This window comes from Pezoporus occidentalis, unplaced genomic scaffold (assembly GCF_034315485.1).
Source record: "Pezoporus occidentalis ecotype Australia unplaced genomic scaffold, CSIRO_AGI_Poc_V1 ctg11, whole genome shotgun sequence".
NCBI lineage: Eukaryota > Metazoa > Chordata > Aves > Psittaciformes > Psittacidae > Pezoporus > Pezoporus occidentalis.
Window position 1 is genome coordinate 9217622 of NW_026912886.1, and position 19063 is coordinate 9236684.

General features: G+C 38.0%; 1 protein-coding gene across 1 annotated transcript; it reads right to left on the minus strand.

Moving 5' to 3' along the window:
- Positions 1-6835, minus strand: CFAP161 (cilia and flagella associated protein 161). The gene is made up of 7 exons (XM_062630030.1): positions 6726-6835; positions 6504-6593; positions 6094-6329; positions 4826-4910; positions 3872-4030; positions 2454-2527; positions 1-1839 (listed from the first exon to the last, which is right to left on the minus strand). Exons 1-7 carry the CDS (start codon positions 6786-6788, stop codon positions 1650-1652), a joined length of 897 nt encoding a protein of 298 aa, XP_062486014.1. The 5' UTR covers positions 6789-6835; the 3' UTR covers positions 1-1649.
- Positions 6836-19063: the final 12228 nt, after the last annotated feature.

The following is a 19063-nucleotide window of genomic DNA, read 5'->3' on the forward strand; positions in this document are numbered from 1 at the left end:
ATCTCTATAAATTGGAGTAGTAACAGTGTCTATAAAAACATGCATAATTAGTTACATGTCAGATTTCACATATTTACATAGAAAGTGAAAGAAAAAGTTCCTAAAGATAATTTCCTCAATAATACCCCATCTATAACAGACCTGTGGAGGTTTGCACACAAGGATTGTGATTGGAAACCTGTCTTCTGTGATACACTCCCCCAAAGCGAACCTGCATGTCCTGCTCTGAGACCCTCTATGCCAAGTGCTAGTTAGCCCATCCCACAGTCTGCTGATTTACTTTATACTGAACAAAGGCAAGAGATTTTGAAGCCTTGTCAGTGGGTTTCAAACAGCCTATCTGGGAATAAAGCTTTGAGACATGTTTGGACCAGTCCCTTCTTTTGTGAAAGTTTAGTGGTTTCGTGTTGGTAATACTTAAAGGTTTATTTGATCTTTATGAACATAGATGGCTTTTTGAATCTGTTTTGAGATTTAAGTAGTATTTTACTCAGAAATTCACTTCCTTTGTGCTGAAAGAGCCCACTCTTGTGGTACAGTAAGAAATGGAATATGTATGCATGTGGCTTTACTAAATGGATATAATGGAATGTCATGCATTAAGTTTCTCTGTGATGCTGTTTCAGCTTCCATATAAAGGCAGGTAACTATGACATCTGTTTTCCATGTCTTTGCATCTCATGCTTGGTTGATATTCTTGTTAGAAAAAAAAAAAAAAACATGAGTTCCAGCTGCAATTTACCATTATTGGGCCATTTTTTTTATGCGGATTCTCCAGTGTCTAATTACATATGAACACAGATAGCAATCTTTTTCTGACTGGATAAACTTACAGTCTCTCTTATTCTTTTTCTACTTTAACATATATTTTCATGAGAATTGTTGGGGCTTATTTTAACAATTTTACCTTGCTGTCAAACTTGGTAGAAGTGATTATGAATTGAAAAATTCTGTGGGTGGGAGGCAAATGGAAAATGGTGGTGGTTGGAAAAAGCTGACAGAAGTCTCTAGTCTGTATCACTGTGCTCAAGTTCTTGATCAGTCGGCATTTAAATGTTTAGAATACATGGCCAAACATAAATCAATTTATACACTTTTTAAGTTCATTTCCATAAATTGGAAGCCAGTCTTGAGATAGAGACAGCTCATTTGTGATTTTTCAATAATTCACAACATTGTGCTAGGCAGAGTGTGGAACAAGCTCAACAACCAACTTTCTTTCAGATGAACTTTAAATGTCAAAGTATCCAATGACAGTTCATGAGTTTTGTTTTCAGCGTTCTGGAAACTGTACACTCATTTTAAAAAGAGTGACACTGGTTTGGTTTTGGAAGAATTGGTTTAGTACCCTCTGAAAGCCAGTAGTTTAGTGCAAATGTATTAGATTTCCTTGATTTTGACATTTTTTGCCATCAATGAATGGGAAAATGGGAAAATGAACCCTTCCTGGTTCATGAATTTTTAACATTCTGCATGATTCATAAAATTCTGTTAGTTTTTGCCCACTGTATAACCATGATGAGATTGTGCAATATTACTTACAGTAGACTTTCATTTCCATTTTTAAAACAAGCATCTCTAGAATCTGAACAGGAAACCCAAGAGTCAGAATCTCACTGACCTCTGTTGGCTGTAGGCTAGGATTTTTTTTATTCTCTCTCTTCACAAGACTCATTCTTTCTGATCCACCCTAGTGGACGGTTGCGCCTATCAATCATTGTACTATCCTCATCACTGGGATCTCCTGTAATTATTTCCCAGTAATTCTTATCTTCTTCAGCTTTATGGGTGTCCAGAAAAGTGTGACAAATTACTTCATACTCTCTTCCAAAATAAGACCTGCAAAGTCAAAGAAAAATGGGGATGGGGATGGGCAATGAATACATATACAAATTCAGCAGATTTGCATTATCTGTAAATTGTTCAAGGTTTTCTCTTACTCAGAAATATCACCATCCAATTTTAAATATCAGACCCTTACAAGAAATGCAATAGCCCACTTGGTTTCCTATGAATAATTTAGGAATTTGAAGTTAGGAGGAAATGACACTTTCCTAGCTTCAAAGATAAAGCAGCCCCATCAGTATAAGGCTCTGGTACACCGACTCAGTATGTATAAGCTGGTTAAGTTCCCATCACCGTTTCTCTCCGACTGAGGAAAACTGGCTACTTAACAGCTGTTTCAGCCTTAAAGTTTCAGACTTTCTTTCATCCTCAAAAACCTGATACAAATACTCAGTCACCTCTTGCTCTGAGTTTAATAGGAAACAATTGCTATACTCCTTTACAATGCTTAATTAAAATAAAATAAAATAAGAGAAACAAGAATATTCATTCTGCATTCTTTTCCATTTCATCAGTGTGTTCCTAAAGTATCTGTCTTTCTTCTTACAGTAATTCTTGATGTTGGCACATTGTTATGGACATCCCTGCCAGTCATAAATTATGCTTACCTTGTCCAAAAGTTCCTTGGAACAGCCAAGCTGCGATTAGTTTGGCAATGGGTAATAATAATTTTGGAGTTTGCCTGGAAAAGAAAAAAACAAAACCAAGGGAAGACACTTGGCAGAAATTTTTATACTGATTTTAACTGTTCTTATTCAAATGAAATGTTTTTATTTACTGTTTAGTGTAAGCTGCATCACTCAAGAGTGCTGTATATTTATAGTGAGATATTTTATACCTTATCAGTTCTCAACACAACTGGAGTTCTTAAGCCCTCCCTCCTGCTGAGCACTTCAAAACACAACTGGAGTTCTCAACCACTCCCTTCTGCTGGGCACTTAAAAAGTAAAATGTCAAGGAAGTATTAGAGAGTCATTCCAGTGGCCTCTGCCATCAGGGTGATTCTTCTTACAGTTGATATTTGGCATATGAAAGATCCAGATGGTTTGGGGATGCAGCCTAGAAATTGACCTTTCTATTTTACCAATTTGCAATTTTTTTTATATGTAACAGAACTGATTTTTAGTCACTTTCACTTACCAATACTGTAAATAAAGAATGCTGTCTTTGACAGTTACATAATTTTGACTGTATTAGTCAAATATTACTGAGCTGATTCATGTAAATGAGTCACTGTTCGAGGCTGTAGGGGAACAGTTATATTTGTAGTATTTTGCCATACTGCAACACTTCAGGAAGACCAACAGGTATGTAGAACAGAAAAATACTCCATCTACTTAACTTATTTACAAAGGGTTAAAACCCATATTTAGAAAGCCATCCACTTATCCAGGTGTTTTGAGGGGCTTTTCATACTTTTTAAATTTAATGTGTTGGAGTTCTTAATTGATCAGAGCTCCTAATGCAGGAAATGGAATTTATTGCTCAGAAGTGCCGAAAAGCAGATTCCAAGTACTGCGTTCTCCCAACTTGATAACGTCAACCTTTAAAAAAATTCTGATAGAAAAACCAAGCAAATCAGCCTCAAAATAAACACCAGAACCTCACAGTTGTATATGCAGATTTCCTGGTTAAAGAGGTTGTTCCTTCCCTCTCCCCCTTCCTAAAATTACAGGTCAGAACTTACATAAAGAAAACATGTGACTAAACCTGAAAAGAGGGTAGATTCAGATTAGATATTAGGACGAAGTTCTTTACTGTGAGGGTGGTGAGGTGCTGGCACAGGTTGTCCAGAGAAGCTGTGGCTGCCTCATTCCTGGCAGTGTTCAAGGCCAGGTTCAAAGGCGCTTGGAGCAACCTGGTCTAGTGGAAGGTGCCTCTGCCCATGGCAGGGAGTTGGAAATGAGCTTTAAGGTCCCTTTTTACCCAAACCATTCTATGAAAATGCACACAACTTGTTTCTAAGTACTCCATCTACTGTTTCAGTTAAATCTTCACAACGTTTTCTACAGTTTTAATTTCTTACAGGAACTGGAAATCCTTCATGTTCAAGACGCAGCTGTGGATCCAAGAAGGCAGCTTGCCAGCGGGTCAAATAAGAAAGCTCATCTGTCAAAAAAACTTGCTGAAGGTAAGATTTTTTAGCAAATCTTACAAATGATTTATGGTCACTTGCTAGATACAACTGTAAATAAAAATATACAATAAGGACAGTATAAATATAAAAGAAACAGGTCTGTAATTTAAGAAAATATTTTTCAACTCATTATTTTCTTTTGACTCCTGAGAAATCAGTCTGCCAAGCTAAAGATACACATGAAAATCCCATAACATAGATCCTCTGCTGTTCATAAACTCATTAAGTAGCTATTCTGTATGCAGACTGGTGAATAATAATTTAAAATTGAATGTACATTCCAAAGGTTCTCTCTCACCAAAGTGGTCGCTGAGAGGAAAATTTTTTTAAAGTTTATTTTGAGTGCACGTGTAATCCATAATGTCTTATTTGCTTCTAATTTGCTGAGGGGAACATGTTAACAATATGAATGATTAATAGAAATCTGCTCCCTCAGAATGGTGGAATATATTATATATGTTACCTCATATACCTGCTATAGATTTGTCTTCACAAGGAATAAAATCTCATTTTAGAATTATTTAAAGTAAAAAAAAGTCAAAATCTCCCTCTAATGATGAATTTCTTCATGATTCGCAAGCTAATTTTAATTTTCTTTCTTTCTTTTCTTTTTTTTAAATCTCCTTCATCTACACATTCTGTGTGACAGCCCCCTTCGCGTGCACACCTGATCTCAGGTAAGTTGCATACACTTTCTAAGTAAGTATTGCTTATCTTGATCTATTTACAATTCTGAATCTGTTCTGTAAAGCTAAGATGCTGAACCACTGTACAGCTTCATATATATAGTAATTAAATGCACACTATCAGTATATGCTACCATTACCAGCTTTATTGTCTTACCATGTGGCCAGAAAACCCTCCTGTTGTCCCAAGACCAAAGACTTGCCCATATTTAACTGGTTCACCCAGTGCACTTCCATCTACACTGTTAAAATTGTAAAAGGGAAGAAAGAAACTATTTTAAAAATCAGCTTTACCTTTTTTAAAAAAAAAAATTTTGCTCTACAGTTAGGTCTTGTGGCAACTTGTTGTATGAAGTTTACCTTTAAAAATAGGCAAAATATCTTAACTCAAAAGACATTTCATACATGATTTACTGGTTAAAATATTTAACAGAATAGAAAGAGACTGTATTGATAACTTTTTAGGATATATTCATTAACATACAGGGTGGAGAGATAACAACCAATGAAAAACCAATAGAATCACATACTAAAAGCAGAACAGCGTGTGTTTTGTTTGTATGTAACTTAACAGAAGTTGCTAATAATGTATGTAACTGATATTCAGTAATTTGTCTCATTATATCAGCATGCATGCTGGTATATCCCTATTTCCAGAATAATCTCTGCTTTTCACAGAAACATTAAGTGCTAAGATCACCAAGTATTTTCAGCTGCAGCTGATAAACTTTTTAATGAGGGACTCAATAGCATTCAGTCAGCAGCTAAGCAAAAACATTTTGGTTGCAGTTCTAGAAGGCCTAAATTATGCTCTTAGCACCAAAATTCTTTCTTCGGTCTAACCCAAAGTGTTTTGCTCAATCAGGATTATATGGGTTAGTTTGTACTCTTATATGCTATTGTTAAATGCATGCACTAAGGCAGAGCTTTCGACTGCTGTTCTTCTGTTTCTTCTCCCACAAACAGCTGGAATTATATATGTCTTTGAGAGAGGGAATATGCTGTTTGGTTAATGGGGTTTTTTTTAGGAAAACACTGTCCATGTACAGAAAAAGCATCAACACAAATTTCACTTCAGAGACCTTACTTGCAGAAGAGTGAATAATGATTCTAAGTCAAATTAGGACACGTTTTTTATTCTACAGCTGAAATATGACCACCTTCAAAACAGATGCAGAGTTTATCAAATGATACTGTGAACTCCATTCTGGTTTCACACAATTTCTGAGCTGGTTTAAATTTTCTTGGAATTATTCACATAGGTGGAACAGAATCAAGCATAATGCACAACCCAAGTTAAAGTCCCTTAAATAAATTAATCTTCCTCAAATTCATTTGCATATTAGCAAACTTCATTGCATATTTCTCAAAACAAGGTACTGAAAGCTAAAGTAGTCATTGAAAACAACGAATAAATTTCCAAACCTTAAAATACAGAAAGTATTTCTACCCACAGGGACCACACTCTTGATTGCACTAACTCCATGAAGGGTTTGCAATGGTAGAGGTGAAAATATGGACAGTTCATCCAGATTAACTGCCAAGGTCAGACTGCCACACACACCACAGGGATTCTCCACCGAGGGTTTGTCGTCACTATTCAAAAGCATCACTGTGTCTCCAAAATGAACAAATCCATCCTCAGACACTGACAGGTGTATCTGAATAGAAATATACATAATTTTTTGCAGAATTATCTGAAGCTAATATCAGAAGTATTTCAGCATTCAAAATGTTAATCCATAGCATCCTTAATGCATAAAGGATACTAATAACAGCTACTCCAGTCTATGGGGAGTCATTGAGGATTGACATAATCGTCTTAAAAAAATTACCTTCCTTAAAAGGTTGTCTTGAAGCCTGTTTATTCTCTGTGTTAGAAGTTCTCCTCGTTCTCTTTTATGAAGAAAATCCCTCAAGAGGTCCTGGCAGACAGAGAGGGGGTAGGCATGTTACCCAGAACTCCCAACCTCAGGTTTAAACTGTACTGAGGAATCTGAGGGGACACCGAGAGGTGAAGAGTCTGGCGAGGGGAGAGGGGCCCGTCTCCACCTCACCTCCCCCAGACACGAGTCCTCGTTCCAGTTGCCGATGAGCACCCCGGGTCTGTAGGTAGCCATGCTGCTGCCTCGGCCGTGCGGCGTCCTCCGTCGTCATGACGATCGCTGTAGCTAGCGATTGGGCCATGGAGCGGCAGAGCCCGCCAATGAGGGGGCCGGCCCAAGAGCAGCGCGGGAGGGGTGGGTATCCTGGGGGGATCCTCCGGGAGAAGGAAGGCAATAAAATAAATCCATAAATGTTAAAAACGGGCAGGAATGCCGACTGCCCTCCTCGGGCACGCCCGGCGGGGCTGGGGGCGCTGCCGACTGCGCACGCACACCTCAACAATCCTGTCCTGCAGTCTGTGCGCTCTAGAGTATTCACTGCTCCTCTGTAGCCCACCTGTAGAACAGTAAATTATTCAAGATTGTAGTTTAAGTCCCGTGTGGTTTAAACCACGTTCATTTGGTGGGCGATGGCCTTCCCTGGATGAGCGTGTTTCATGCTGTAGGCAGAGGTGTGTGTATCTGAACAATAAATTCTGTGAGCCAAGTGCGAGAAGCTCTTCAGCCCCTGACAGCAAAATCCTGGAGAAAATGTTCTGGCAAGGGAAGATATAATTATTCCTTAAATGGAGTAGAGGGAGCTATTCTTTGAATGGAATACAGGTGGTTATTCCTTGAATGGAGTAGAGGTAGTCATTCCTGAAGCAATCTGCTGTAGTGGAAGGTGTCTCTGTCCGTGGTGGGGGGCTGGAGCTAGATGAACTTTCCCTTCCAACCAAAACCATTCTGTGATTCTCTCACATTTATGCCCTCTTAGGAGTACCTTCCAGACCAAGATGTAGCATGGAAAGGCCTCTGCAAGTAAAATAATACTAAGAATTAAAAAATCCATTTGGATTCTTCGCAGTTTTGCCAAGTCTGGCAGGAGCTTTGAAAGAAGAGGCCTGCTATCTCATAAGGTGGTTTGGGAGATCCTGGTACCTTCCTGCAGCGATATGCTGAGGGTGGCGATGCAGCTGGGCCCAGAGCAATTTCTCCATCTCCTCATAGTGTTTGAGGGGTTGCTGAGACCCTGCCTGCACCTTCTCAGGCACCCCAACACGTGAAAGTGCTTCTGTCCAGGTCCGGTTGTGTGGTGATATAGTTGCACAAATAGCAATGGAGATGCTGAAATTCTAGAATTCAAGCCAAGGTACAGTTTTAGTGTGGAACTTTATTTCCAGTCGGGTGGCCTTTTACACTCTGTGTTTGTCAAGGAGGTGTATCAGCTCAATGCAACAAATGAGTTCATGACAGTAACACTACAGTATTAATGAATATTGTGCATCATAGAATAGTTGGGGTTGGAAAGGAAAGCTCACCTAGTTCCAGCCCCCTGCCACAGGCAGAGACACCTTTTACTAGACCACATTGCTCCAACCAACCTAGCCTTTGAACACTTCCAGGGATGGGGCATCTGCTACCTCTCTGGGCAACTTCCTCCAGTGTTTTAACACCCTTAATGTAAAAAAAGAAATAATTTAAATTCTTCTTTCTATGTAGTCTGAGTGAATGTATTAGGTGAATGCTTTGATTACAAACGTATTGCTTCATTATTATTTCAGTTTTGATCCTGATAGGGCAAGACCTAGTGAATGTGTCATCTGTTTACTTTCCAGATACCTTAAGCCAACGATTTTTGGCGATGGCATAGATCCTCGCACAGAACATTTAATCCCTTTACAACTGTCATGGTTTTCTTGCAAGCTTGCTATTTAAGGTTTCAATGCTAGGCAGTTTAAAAAGCTTAAAATAAAGTGGTTTTTTTTTTGTATAGACAGGTGGCTGCATGTTATCATAGAATCATAGAATTGTTAGGGTTGGAAAGGACCTTAAGATCATCTAGTTCCAACCCCCTGCCGTGGGCAGGGACACCTTACGCTAAATCATATCACCCAAGGCCTCTTCCAACCTGGCCTTGAACATTGCCAGGGATGGAGCATTCACAACCTCCCTGGGCAACCCATTCCAGTGCCTCACCACCCTAACAGGAAAGAATTTCCTCCTTATATCCAATCTACACTTCCCCTGTTTAAGTTTTAACCCCTTACCCCTTGTCCTGTCACTACAGTCCCTAATGAAGAGTCCCTCTGCAGCATCCCTATAGGCCCCCTTCAGATACTGGAAGGCTGCTCTGAGGTCTCCACACAGCCTTCTCTTCTCCAGGCTGAACAGCCCCAACTTCCTCAGTCTGTCTTCATACGGGAGGTGCTCCAGTCCCCTGATCATCCTCGTGGCCATTCTCTGGACTTGTTCCAACAGTTCCATGCCCTTTTTATGTTGAGGACACCAGAACTGCACACAATACTCCAGGTGAGGTCTCAGGAGAGCAGAGTAGAGGGTCAGGATCACCTCCTTCGACCTGCTGGTCACGCTCCTTTTGATGCAGCCCAGGATATGGTTGGCTTTCTGGGCTGCAAGCGCACACTGAAGCCGGCTCATGTTCGTTTTCTCATCAACCAACACCCCCAAGTCCTTCTCCTCAGGGCTGCTCTGAATCTCTTCTCTGCCCAACCTGTAGCTGTGCCTGGGATTGCTCCGACCCAGGTGTAGGACCTTGCACTTGGCATGGTTAAACCTCATGAGGCTGGCATCAGCCCACCTCACAAGTGTGTCGAGGTCCCTTTGGATGGCATTCCTTCCCTCCAGGGTATCAACCGAACCACACAGTTTGGTGTCATCGGCAAACTTGCTGAGGGCGCACTCAATCCCACTGTCCATGTCAGTGATGAATAAACAAGACTGGTCCCAACACCGATCCCTGAGGGACACCACTCGTTACTTATGTTACTTATGGCAACAATTCACATGAAACCTGGCTCTTTTGTGTTTGTTTCTTTTTAAACCAAAACTTAGTGCACAAAATGTTATTCAGCACATCTGAAACCTCTTTAGGACCAAATACAACTCATTTCTATTCAAATATCACCACCTCGTGGTCAGTTCCGGTAAGTGATGCTTTCCTACACATAGCCGTGGTAGGAGCAATACTGAAGTTGTTTAATTGAAATAAGGAAGAAACTTTGTTCATTTTAACTTAACATAAAAAGCCAAACAATTCTTGGAGGTATCAGATGTGATTTGAAATCTGAATTGTTTGAAGAAAAACTATATTTTAATTCATTTCCTGTGTTGCTAGTAATTTCTGCTTATCACTTAAAATCACGTTCATGCTTTTCACAGAGCTAAGGTTTTGATTAGGGTGACTGTTTAACCTAATTAATATGGAAATTATATAGCTGATTTATCACACTTTTTTCAAAACTGTGCAATATAATTGAACTTTATTAACTCTTGCATATCTCAATGTGCAATGTCAAAGTTTCAAATCTTGATTTTTTTGTTTCAAAATTAAGCCACTTTTAAATCAATATTCAGTAATATGTATTTTTCTAAAACTACGTATTATACTAAGGTGTATTATTAAGGAAAGCACCCTCTGTCTCGCTGTGCATGGAGCTGATATATAAAATCCACAGAAAACTTCTGTAGTTCTGTAGACTTATACACCATCTGTACCTAGTTGCTCATAGATTCTGATGCAAATATTACGAAGAAACAGGCACCTGCACTTACGATGTAATTGTGTGCAGAAATATCTTCACACATCTCTTAGCATGATTAGACCATGACCGTCCTTGTCACCTGGAAGGCTTTAATTTTTGATTACATAGTGTTCGATGAAAACAATCAAAAAAAGCTCCCTCTAAACATGTTTGTAAATTAAGCATCTTTCCTGCAGGAGAGGTTACAGGCCTATTCAACCCAGCCCAGTTTCCTTTTGAGGAGATAAAAATCTATGTTTACTTGTAACAGTTGTTTGCATTATTAAATGGTGTGAAGAAAAGCTGTACTTATGAAAGAACTGGTCTGTGTTCTGTGTGTTAACTTAGCCAGCACACAAATTGACCAGACTTAAAGGTATATGTGCTTTATTTGAAACATTAGTACTGTCCTGGTACTTTTCTGTTAAATACAATTATAGTCAGTGTACTTTCAGAACCTCCTCCCCTACTGTTCTAGAATTAGAGCTTTTTTCTCCCTTTTTTTTTTCTTTGTTTTAATGAAAAAGAACTAAATGATTGAGAAGACCAAAAACATCAGAGAGAGCTATTTAACCATTAGTTTACATAAAAATCTGGACTGGATAGGCTTTTAATTGCCTTAAAATTGTCAGTAATGTGTGAGATAGAGTTTTAAATACTTTAATATATAAATGAATTGGTATGCATCAGTAGTACAAATTACCATACTTTACCCAAATCTGGTAAAAAGGGCAAGGTCTGAGAGGATGTGAACATAAATTAAGTCCAAGAAAGAGGTATGCCATCTTTATTTAGAGGTAGTGGTAGAGCATTATATTTTTCTGTGAGCTTTTTCACACATATATCTTCTTATTTCATGGTGAAAAACATTTTTGCTCATGTGACTGCTTTTTTTGGCAATTCATGAAATTTTATTCATATGGCAAAAATACTACACCAATGTTTAATCATACACAGGTTGAATGAGAACATTGTTAATACCTGCCTTTACTGCCTTGGGAGAATATCTGGGGTTTTTCCCCAAGCTTTCCTTTGGTTTTCCTGTTGAAAATTATGAATATGCCAAATCTGATTAACAATACAGACTAAATAATGCTGCACAGGAGCGAAACATGTTCTTTGGAACAATTTGTCTCCATTTATTTTATTATTTCACACTAGCATTATTCAGACACGTACCATGAATCAAAGCATAGTTATATTTTTTCTTTGATGTTATTAGGTTTCTGGCTATTAAAATGATTAATCTCCTTGTTAATAGTATAACTACAGTTTCTTATTCTAAACGATTCCCCAAACAGTCATGTGTTTGTGTTCACAGCACAAAATTAATTAAGTAGTTTATGTGATAAGATTTAAGGATTGTTGTTTTGCCAGACACCTGTACTGATGTTTCCCATTTTGGCTATGAATTTCATCGTGGAGTTTTCCTGTAATTCTGGCTGCTGAGGAGCAATAAACCTATTCATGTATCGTTTCTGAAAGGTAGTAATCCATTAAACAAACCTTTCAGTCGACATTTAACAAGAAAGGGCAGCAGGATGCTTCTGTTTTGTATTGGCAGTAAGTTTGTTGATGAAACTTTCCACAAGTGGAAAGTTTCCTGATATCAGATCAGTTTGCAGACATGTGAAACCGCTATGGTTGCTCATTTGGTGTTTTATAACCAAAAGATTCTGCTTGAGAAACAGGGAAGGAGGAAGAATCATTTGCAATGCATCTAAGACTGCCAAACACTCGCCAGTTAAAGTTTGGATTGTGTTATCCACATCATCATGGTATTTTCATTCTACTAGTCTCTAATTTAGAGTTGTACAGAGCATGTCTTTCAAGAAATTGTTGTATAATGGAATATTTTCCCTTCAAATGGAGCTGTTTCATCATGACTGATCACTCTAGCTGTTTGAAGATTTTCTTCTCTGCCTGGCTGACTCTTATTCAGGAGCCGGGCTTGAAAAACCGCTAGAGATCTAAATCTATCAGAAAAGATGTCATTTCAGGAGCAGTTGCTAATACAAAGAATATAGAAATATTAAATATAACACTGTATGTTGCAAAGAGATTTATGTTAACTCTGAAGAAGCTGGAATACTTACTTTCATTGGCAAAAAATAGCTCAGCTGAGAATTATGGTGTTTATTAGCGCAAGCAGAAACATCGTTAACAAAGCTACATTGCTTCTTATACTTCACAGGACTGTGCACTATGTATGTCTACCCTCAGGCAATTAGAAGTTCTTATGTTTAGACTATGGGGTATTTGTCCAAGCTACCATGACCAGAACAATGAGGCTGGCCAGGTCATTGGCTAGGAGAAAGTTTCATATTTAATTTGCAGTATTTAAGGTACATGATAGGATCTCAGCTGACTTCTTTTAAGTACTGCTTGCCAGGGACCTACTTGAAGAGACTTTTGTTAAGTCATGTTCTACCCTACTTCCAATATATTGAGTGCATTGCGTTTACTGAACTACAAAATTCTGTCATTACCCCCAGGCACTGACACAAAATCATCGTGAGTGAGGCGTGGTCCTATTTATAACAAGTGGAAATCAGGTCATTGTCTCTCTTGTTTACTGATCTGTTTAAACTTTGGTTTCCATGAATACTCATGCTTAAGATTTTGAAATTTGCTTTCTGTTAGCAATTTTTGCATATAAAAAAGCAGTAACATGATTGTAGGGAAAAAGAAAAAAAAGCCCTAAACTCTGTGACTTTAGCTGACTGATTACAGGAGTTGTTCAAGCATGCAGTGCTGCCAGTGTGAACCTCCTGCTCCTGAAACTGGAAAGCAGCATTTTTGCATGACCTGTCATGAACCCAGATCATTCTTTTTCTTCCCACTTCAGGGCTAACTATAGATAGTGCTACGGATTGCTTTCGCTTCCCTGTTTAGCCTTGCCCACACTGTGATTCTTATCTTCTATTGTGAATTGCCTATGTGCATCAACCATGGCCTGGTTATGTCACTTCTCTCCTGTTGGATTTTACTTCCTTGTGACAATAGTGTTAAGATGGAAAACAGTCTGTTCCCTTTGTTTTCTGTGGTGGAAATATCTGCTTCAGTCTCTTGAAGCAAAGTGATGATGTTTACAAATAACACTAGAGATGCACATAAGTCCATCTTCGAACCTCTGCTGAATTTGCTTGTTAGAAGCTGTATCCCACTGGGCCCACATCAAACGTTTACTTGTGGTAGTTAAGGTTTAGAGCTAAATAACTTTTAGAGATCAGAAAGCTTTACTTTGGTTCAAATTAATCTGTATGGTACTTAAAATGAAGTCTTAAGAAACAGGAACAGAAAGTGACATGTATTTATACCACAAAACATGAATCAGTTAAATATTTCTGGCATAACAAAAAGGAACATGATGAGAATCTTTTGTCCTGAGGGGAAAAGAACATGAGTATCGTAATTTTTTTAGCATTTTCTGCCACCATTCCACTATTTATGGGTTTGATTTGGATGACCTTACTCTGGCACTGTATTTATGTCAGACATCACGGCCTACAGAAAGTATTTTATATGTCTGAAGATGTTGGCAACTGTTCCAATTTGAGACTCTGAACATTTGGGTATTTCTTTCTTGCTATTGTTAGTAAACTAGTACTTTTTAGTTGGTAGCTTTTCTTTTTGAGCTGTGGGAGAGAAATGTTATTTCAGTATAATGCTGGGGACTCAAGGAACAGACAGTGCACCAATAATGTAATAAATAATAAAATTACTAAAATGGTCATTGCATTGTACAGTGTATTTGCTAGTCCAAAATGAAAAGCTAAGGCTCTTCATTCTTTGAACACCTCTTCTGGGAGAAATAACTTACTTGCTGAAGTAACTTTTGAGTATTGATGTGTCCTCCTGTTTGCTCTTTTCAGTGGAATTAAATGATATAGAATCACCCATTTTTCACCAAGTTTTACCTGAATCCCACTGAAAAACTGCTCTGAATCTCAGAAATATGTGATTTAAGGAGCAGTCACTAATGAAAAGAATATAGAAACATTCAGCATTTCTCCAAGGAATAATAATATATGTTGCAAAGAGATTCATTAGTGTAAAAGCAAGGGTTGGGGCTTTTCAGAAAGGTGGTAGAATATCTGTCCACAGGAACAATATCTTTTGCTGTGACATGAGTGCTGGTTTGTTGGTGTGTGTATCGCTTATATAGAACGCTGGGCAGCTTCCACAAGAGGGTGTCTGTACTCCCTGGTAAAGGGAGCCCCTGAAAGCACCAGGGGACGTTTCTCTCTCATCAGAGGTAGGGAACTCTTGACTAAGGTTTGCTTCAGAATAAAATGTGTTTGAAAGGTGTTATTTATATTCATTGAGAAAATTAAAGAGCAGATTTTCCTCCTCCTTCAGCAGTGTCTCTGATAGCAGGAAACTGTTTTCAATAACATATGCAGAGCTAATTAAAAGGTAAGAATTTCATATGGAGATCACCAGGCCATTATTTAAACTTTTGGGAATCTGTCTAGGAGGGAGGAAGTAGACATACAAAAGAATGCAGAGAGTCATTATCATACATACAACTGGTTCATATCTTACATGGTCCCTAAGAAAATTTGTTTAATCTTTGTAGCAGTTCCTGAGGAGTAAGTAATGTCAAATAAATGCAGAAGTTTCAGGGCAATTTAGCTTTTTAACTAGTGCTTTCAAATGGAAAGTAAAACCTCAGTTACCTTTGAGCATCCTTAAGCAGTAGTAGCTATAGGAAACAAGAAATGGAAGAACAAAATTAGTGATGTAAAATCTAATGGGCTATATTCAATAAGTGAAAAGCTGATAGATTTTCTTTTTCAAGATACACCACTGATGTAAATGGACTTCTCTTTGCATGAGATGATAACCAAAGATGGAATACATTTGCATTTAGCTCCATTTTACATTGTCTCTTGACATTAAAAACTGTTCTCACTCTTACAGAAGTCATGTGGGGATGGAGTTCTCTATGGAGAACAATCATTAAATCCACAAAGAACTTTTTAATCTCTGTTGATCCTGGCAGCAGTTTTTGGCAAAACCTATAGCAGCAATGCTGTCTGACAGAAGACTGGCATGATTTCCCATGATGTAACAGGGTATGCAAATGATTCAGTGCAGCTAACTTTGAGATAAAAAAATTCTGAATAGAGATGGTCATGCAGGAATGCAAATTCCAAGTCTTAAGAGTATAGATACGTAATCAGGGCAACGATTCAGGCTTTTATGTCAAAATATTAGTGAATGTCCAAAATAAGAAACATCAAAGAGCTCGTTAAGTTAACAAAGAAGTTTCATGTAATAATCTAGCCCACTTAGGAAAACAGAATAAATTCAGAGACAAAAAAGCTGAATAACCTTGGGAGACTGGCTGGATCTGAACACTGGCAGTAAGGAGAGAGAAAAGTTTGCCTCAGCGGCTGGATGGAGGAATAAGTAGCATTCTTGATTTCTTCAGATTCAGAGCATGAAGAAAACACAAAATCTGACCACGGGGCTCTGGTTGACAAGGAGTGCAATAGTGCTATCATCACGGAGAGGGAATTTTTAGAATAAATATTTTTCTTTTCCTCCTCCTGTTCTCTTCTGTTGTTCTACTCCTTTCAAATTCCATTTTATTTACTTCTGCTACCTCTCAAGTTGTTTTCTTCATCCATTTTGTTTCTTTTTTCCTAATCTTCTGTTTCACAGAATCTAGGAAGGCTGCTTTCCCCCTTGAAAGTTCACTGGCACTTCCCACAAGACTCTACTGTTACAGGTATTTTTGCTGATATGAATTCCTGCAAGTACTTAACTGAGTATCATACATATTATCATTATTTTATCCATTATTTTTTGTAACCACTGCTGTCTTTCCCTCCCCTCTTGTGCTATTTTTTATACACTGTCTAAAATGTAGACCACAATAAAACTGAAGGACGATGCCTTAATCTGTTCTGAAAGGTATAGTGAAAATCTTGGGGTTTCTTACATATTTTTATAGATGTGTCTCATTTGGGAGTGTACTTATAACATTATTTCTGTAGCAAGTGTTTCCTGCTGGCTGCATCTTACACAGTATGAAGTACGAAAGTGTCTAAAAAGGAAAATGAGTTGTTGAAATTAGGTGTGGCCTTCTGCAAGTTACAGGTGCATCCTCTGCTTAGGTGAAGTTTGGCTAGGTTTTTTCACAGCAAGATTACTTACTTTCCTGCTTTCAGCAGAAGTCTTTCTATTGTACAGTCAGTGCTGACTTTAAATATTTTTTTTAAATCTGGTTTTCTTCCCCAAAAATGCTTGTGAAGTCTTGCCAAAAAAAAAAAAAAAGAAAGAAAAAGAGAAAGAAAAGAAGAAAGCAAACAAACTGAATAAACACATACATGAAAGATGAAATGTCTGCAACATAGAATGTGTCTGATTCTTCTTTCTGTGTATACCCAGGAAGCGCAAAACCAAGACCTGCAGACATTTTTAGGAATAGCTCTGGCCGTGGTAAACTTCTAGCAGAAGCTGATCAAAGTAGTGAGCTTCAGACTATAAAATCATGAGGGATTCTGTTCCCATCAGCAGGAAAATATTCTGGAAGCCTGGCAGCATCTGTTACTTCTTAATTTTTTTTTGTGTGTCATATTTTGTGTCATTAAGAATCCTTCAGGATTCTAGTTAAACTTGGAAACCTGGGGGACAGCTTTGTTGCTTTAATAATTTCTGAGGCTCCTGTAAAAGGTTTATATCTCCATGCCAACTTAGCATGCTTAATTTACTACCAAGGGTTGCTGTTCTCATTGTTTCCTGTATCCTGGCATGGAACAGTCCTTCATTTAATTTATTCCTTTGTTAGCCTATGTACAGCTGGTGAACTAGTAATCCTAGCAAAAGCTATCAAATGTGCCAAAAAATTAAACTAGGTTTTTCTTCAAGAAGCAGTAAAGAAGATATTTAACTGCTCTATGATATCCTTCTCACTTTAATGAGAGAGAAATCTAGTAATAACTGCTTATAGTGCATAGCTGTGTTTACTTCAAAGCATGCTTAAGGTTATCTAGAGGAACTTCAATAGCTCAGGAAGGCAGTTATTTGTTCTTTACTGGTAGAGAAATTGAAACAGGGTATCTGTGCTTTGCAGGTAGAGAAACTGAGGTGGAATGAGAAAGCCATAGGCCAATCATGAACTTTGAACGTCTGAGCTCAAGGATACAGAGCGGCAGTAGGTTTTGAAGGTTCTGCAGTTAACAGAAATTCTCTGCCATCTCACTACATTAAGTAATAAAAGCAGTCAATAGTAACTCTGTAACAAAGTCTCACATCATTCTACCATACTCAGCTGTAGTTATAAACAACTCTTCAATTGTCTGTGAAAATATAAGTATGTAAACAATATTTTAATCATTCCCTCTGTTCTCCCTTTCTCACTAATAATTACTTTGCTTTAGTTCTGTTTGGTGTTCTTTTCTCTTTCCATGTCTACCCAACATTTTCCCCTATGTGTTTCATAACGTCCTTCTTTTTTGCGTTTTCTTCTAACAATAACATACCAATGAGATGTGTAATCTTCCAGAGTGGGGAAATAGCTTTTATAGCCCAGAAATTACAAGTTGGAAAATAGGGAGGAAATGTTATGCATATTAAAATCTCCAGGAGTTTGGGGACCACAGACCAAGCTACCAGGCTCCAATGAGTGCTCTCTTAGCATTTCATCCATTTGGATGTTTTCAAAATGATGTCCAGCAGCATAAAGGACCACCTCTGGATCATCATCTTTACATTACTAGGTCAGCTTTTATAGCCATAAAAAATTTCTAGCTGGATATTCAGCCTTCCTTACACCTGAGCTAAAAACAAGGTATTGGCTACACTGGATAATACATATTATTTCAGAGAGGCCCCCAAAAACATGGTATTTTCTGATTTTGTTGGCAATTATTACAATATCTATTGAGACAGGTTGATAAATTTTGCATTTTTTGATCAAGAATAATAAATTAACTACTTCTTTGTTACCATTTTCATTGCAGGCCTGGAAAGAGAACTGGATTTATGAGAAAAAAAAAAGATTTTAAGGGCAGTTTTCTTCCAGTATAATTCATAATCACTTAATGATTTAAGGTAGGCATTTCAGTGCAGCCTGGCTAAGTGGTACCTGGAGCTGTCCAGATTTTTTGTGTTGCAGCTGGAGTAGCACTGCCTATATGATTATACCTGTCATTAGTGCAAAAAAGGCCGTTCAAAGCACTGAAATTAAAAACCATCATCCCTACTCCTGTCTGTCATCCATAGTGTTTTCATCCTTGTTGCTAGAAGCTTGCTGGTAGCAGATGGAATCTTGTAGTGGTCTTACCATTCTTTTTCAGCAGCATGTTTTTCTCAGGTATTCCTGTGTTGTCCTAATCCCCAGCCTTTGACATGGTAGTATCCTGAATAAAGTATTTGTATATTTTCTGAGAAAAGTACTAACATGTTTTTTTACTTCAGTACAAAATTCTGGAGATGAAAAGGGCACTGGAGGCAGAGACAGAGATGTTGTATGGACATAAAGGGTAAAGACAGGAAGTTTGGAATGGGAAGTTGAAACCTGTAAATGAGATTCAAAGAGGAGATGAAATATGATGAGTTTCAGGCAAAGAAAATGATAATTCCAGCACGCTTCTGGGTACACTGGAGAATAAGGCAAGGATTTCAGGAAGGAAGAGGAGGCAGTGAGACAGAATGATTCTTCTCAATGTGGTGAGTGCAAATAATTCCTTGGTCCTTTATTTTATTTTTTTTAATAATAGTAGATACTCCAAAGCACTCTGGTTTTTGAAA

Coding starts and splice junctions, on each gene's coding strand:
- CFAP161 (XM_062630030.1), bottom strand. CDS start 6,788: ATGGCTACCTACAGACCCGGGGTGCTCATCGGCAACTGGAACGAGGAC. Junction 2,528..3,871: donor ATGAAGGATTTCCAGTTCCT/GTAAGAAATTAA, acceptor TTTCTTTTCCAG/GCAAACTCCAAAATTATTAT. Junction 1,840..2,453: donor CCAAGGAACTTTTGGACAAG/GTAAGCATAATT, acceptor TTGACTTTGCAG/GTCTTATTTTGGAAGAGAGT.